Genomic DNA, 4124 nt, shown 5'->3' with positions numbered 1-4124 from the left:
GGGGGGCCTGGTGGAGGCTTCTGGGATTTCCTGGTGACCAGGAAAATCCTCCATTAAAACAAAAGCTGTAATAGTCCGGGCCAGTAAAGCATCCTACTAAAAAAATATAATTTTAACTTCTCTTTTTCATCTTCATTTTATTACTGCTTGGAAATGGCCTCAAGATCTCTAGCTTTTAGTGTTTCTTTGTAAGGTGATTTCTGACATGGATTAAACATTGGGGAAGATACCCTTTTAAAGAGGCCCTGTGGTTTTGTTTCAACTTGGTGATCCCTTTGTACTATGAATAATTTCACATTCTAGTTGTTTTCAGGTAAGTGATTCTTGTACTCATGTAAATTATTCATTAAAATTAAATTAAATTAATTAAGTAAATTTAATTAATTAAAATTTTTCATTAAAATGAAAGCAGGCTTTAAAAAACTTTTTTGGCTGTCTTATACATTGATATATTCCAAATAGCTTAAAGAGTTGCCAACTCTCATTAGCCATCAGAGAGATGCAAATCAAAACCACAATGAGATACCATTTCACTTCCATTGGGTGGCTAAGATTAAAAAATAACAGTAAAAATATGACAGAAAATAACAAATGTTGACAAGGATGTGGGGAAATGGGAACATTTAGCCATTACTGGAGGGAATGAATGGAAGGAAGGTTGGGCAAGCAACTCCCATAGTGATAACACCTTGGAAACCCAAGGAGGGGTCGCTATGAGTCGGATCCGACTCCATGGCAGTGGTCACATTGTGTTGAGTGGTGGGAATGAAAAATGCTGCAGCCATTGTGGAAAACGGTGTGGTGGTTCCTGAAAAAACTAAAAATAGAACTACCATATAACCCAGTGATTCTACTTCTAGATATACACCCAAAAGACTTGAAAGCTGAGATATAGCTATCAAATATCAAATAGATATTTGTACACCAATGTTCATTGTAGCACTATTCACAATAGCCAAAAGGTGGAAACAAACTAAATGCCCATCAACAGATTAATGGATAAACAAAATACAGTACATACATACAATTGAATACTCCTCAGCCAGCAGGAGAGATGAACGTCTTGACACATACTACAGTATGGATGGAGCTTGAAGAAGTTATGCAGAGTGAAATAAATCAATTACAAGAAGACAAATATTTTATGACCTCACCTATGTAAAAAGACAAGAAAAGACAAATGTACAGAGACCAAAGTTTATTAGTGGTTACCAGGGGTAGGAGGGAAGGGGAACAGGGCTATTGCTATGGAGTACTGAGTTTTGGTTTATGGTGATAGAAAAATCTTGTTGATTAAGGTGATTAAAAATCTCATTGAAAGTGCTTTCAATAAGTTGTACACCTGTGAAAAAAAAAGATGAATTGGCAAAAGTTGTGTGATAGACATATTTACATCAGTAACAACAAAAAGAGAAGCTGCTGAGGCTTACGTGCAACCAATCACCTCATGGGATTTGATTCCTTTGTTTGGAGGCCTAGGATCATGAGATATCCCAGTTAATTGGCCTCATAACAATTTTAGTGTTTGTGTTCTACCCCTAATTTGTTTTGTAGTGCCTGGGCTCTTAAAGGCTTTCAAATGACCATCCAAGGCACAATTGCTCTCTGTTCACTTGGAGCAAAAGAGGAAGAAGGAGAGTCAGGAACATGAGGAAGAGATGTAATGTGCAGCTAATTGCCCATGATCAATGCCTCCTTTACAAGAGACCAGAAAAGCTGGTTGGTGCCCAGCCACCATTACTGAATATTTTCAACAAAGATTCTATAGAAGAATCCTTATCAAAAGTGAGAAAATGAACAAAATTTCAAATTCTCAGGGACTCCAGACTTTATGGAGCCATTGAGGCAAGCTGAAGGCCTGAAACTATTGCCCTGAGGTAATCTTTTACCCTTAACCTGAAAATATGCCCTGACGTCTTCTAAAAACCAAATAGTTTAGCTTAACTAGCAAAGAATGTCTGCCTGAAGCATTGCGCTCTTTTAAGAACTATCTATATGAAATCAAATTGACAACAGCAACTCAAAAGATTAGATAGGAATCTTAGGGACAGAGAGTTTAGTTTAATGAGGGAGGAACAACTCAGAAAAGGAGGATGAGAATGGTTGCACAACTCAAAGAATGTAATCAATGTCACTGAATTGTACGTGTAGAAACTGTTGAATTAGTGTATATTTTGCTGTGTATTCTCAACAATAACAACATTTTTCTTTTAATTTGAATTGGGAATACAAAAAATAAAGAGTTCCCAACACTGTTACTAAATGTTCCTTATTAAATAGGTATTTAGTAAATAATTGTAAATGAATTCCATTTTTAATGATAGAAAACCCTACCTCTTTGTGTGGGATAGGGGAGTACATTGCTACATAAATATTTTCCCTCCATACTGTCCTGCCCCATTTTGTAGAGAACTGCCAGCCTTCTGGTTAGCCATGAAGTGCCTTAGGCACGAGGCTTCCAGAGCTCCCATAGTTAACATAAATGTTACAATACTTGCAATATTGTTCAACAAATATTTATCGATTGACTACGAGTCTCATGTTTACTGCAGGGTGCATATCAATGAATAAGAAAAAGATCTCTGATTTTTTAAAAAAGGATAGTCTAGATCTGCTTCCTTCTTTTAAAAAAAGAAAGAAAGAAAGCCCATTTTGTTAATTTTTATATCAACTTTAAGAATGCATATACACTCTCACTCAGCAATTCCACTTGTAGGAATTGATCTATGGCTAGAGTCCCTCATGTGCTTAGTGGTAATACATAATGATGCTCATTGTTTGTAATCATCAAAAATTATAACAATTTCAGGGTCTATCAGAGAAAGACTGAGTTACTAAATCACGATCTAGCCCTACTAAGGAATATTATGTAGCTATTTTGGAAAGTAGCAGTAGATCTCTATATTAACATGGTAAGAAAAAGAAGCAAGTATTATAACAGTAAGTTATAATTCTACATTTGTTTTTCTAATGCCATATGTGTAAGTATGTGTTTATATTAATGGATATATTTGAGAAATGATTGGAAGAAGACACACCAAATTTTTAATGTAACCTCTAGGGAGTATGGAGCTCTGGTAACATGGTACCTAAGGCACTTGACTGCTTACCAGAAGGCTGGCAGTTCAAACCCACCAGCTATTCCTCGGAAGGAAGGTTGGGCAATCTATTTCCGTAGTGATGCTGCCTCGGAAACCCAAGGAGGGGTCACTATGAGTCGGATCTGACTCCACGGCAGTGGTTGCATCTTGTGTTGCATTGCTAGGGAGTATGAATCAGGGTATTAGAGGATATTCAACTTTTATTGTACCATTTGAATGTATGAGAAACACATATTTTATTATATATATATATATATATATTTATTTATTTATTTATTTTAAAAATACATACATATATATGTATGTAATATATATCTGTATAAAAAACTTTAAAAGTTTGTCAGCATGGAATGATCTATTTCTTATCATCTCCTGCAGGTGCTATGGCCATCCTCATCCCCCGCCTAGACCTGGTCCTCTCTCTGGTGGGCTCTGTGAGTGGCAGCGCTCTGGCCCTCATCATCCCACCCCTCCTGGAGATTACCACCTACCACTTAGAGGGCATGCGGCCCCTCACTATCATCAAGGACATCTTGATCAGCATCCTGGGCTTTGTAGGCTTTGTGGCAGGGACCTACCAGGCCATCCATGAGCTGATCAAGCCAGAAAACTCTCTTGCTTTCCCCAACTCCACCACGTTTGTTCATTGAGAACAGCACTGCTCCTTGCCTACCTGCCCCTGACTCTTAATGATATAGATACCTTTTATATGCATTATCTTTATTTTGCTACTCTACCTTTTCTCTGGGCCAAGGCACAGTGAAAACAAACAGGGTCTCACCAGCTACTAAGTATAAATGTTTAAATTATTTTTTTTCTTGTTTTTTTTTTTCTTTTCATCTCTAGCATTTCACTACATTGAGAGCTCTCCCATGGAAGGCTCTCCATTCTGTCCAACTTTTTGCAATTCAAATGATAAATTTCACTTTTTGAGTGAGAGAATGCAAGAAGCCACTAGGAGCTTCCCAAGTGACAGAAAAAGCTGCCTCCAGCTAAGGTGGACCAAACTTTCGCTGTCAAAGA

General features: G+C 37.2%; 1 protein-coding gene across 1 annotated transcript in view; it reads left to right on the top strand.

Annotated features, from left to right (window-relative positions):
- SLC36A2 (solute carrier family 36 member 2) overlaps positions 1 to 3751 on the top strand; it is a 71383-nt gene extending 67632 nt beyond the window's left edge. The window contains exon 10 of the mRNA XM_007943638.1: positions 3480 to 3751. Coding sequence (XP_007941829.1) covers positions 3480 to 3751 — 272 coding nt within the window. The remainder of the gene's footprint in view (positions 1 to 3479) is intronic.
- The last annotated feature ends 373 nt before the right edge of the window (positions 3752 to 4124 follow it).

This window comes from Orycteropus afer, unplaced genomic scaffold, assembly GCF_000298275.1.
Source record: "Orycteropus afer afer isolate SDZICR_OR568_19922 unplaced genomic scaffold, OryAfe1.0 scaffold00110, whole genome shotgun sequence".
Classification (NCBI taxonomy): domain Eukaryota; kingdom Metazoa; phylum Chordata; class Mammalia; order Tubulidentata; family Orycteropodidae; genus Orycteropus; species Orycteropus afer.
Note: the sequence above shows the minus strand (reverse complement) of the source record. Positions and strands in the feature narration are given on the sequence as shown.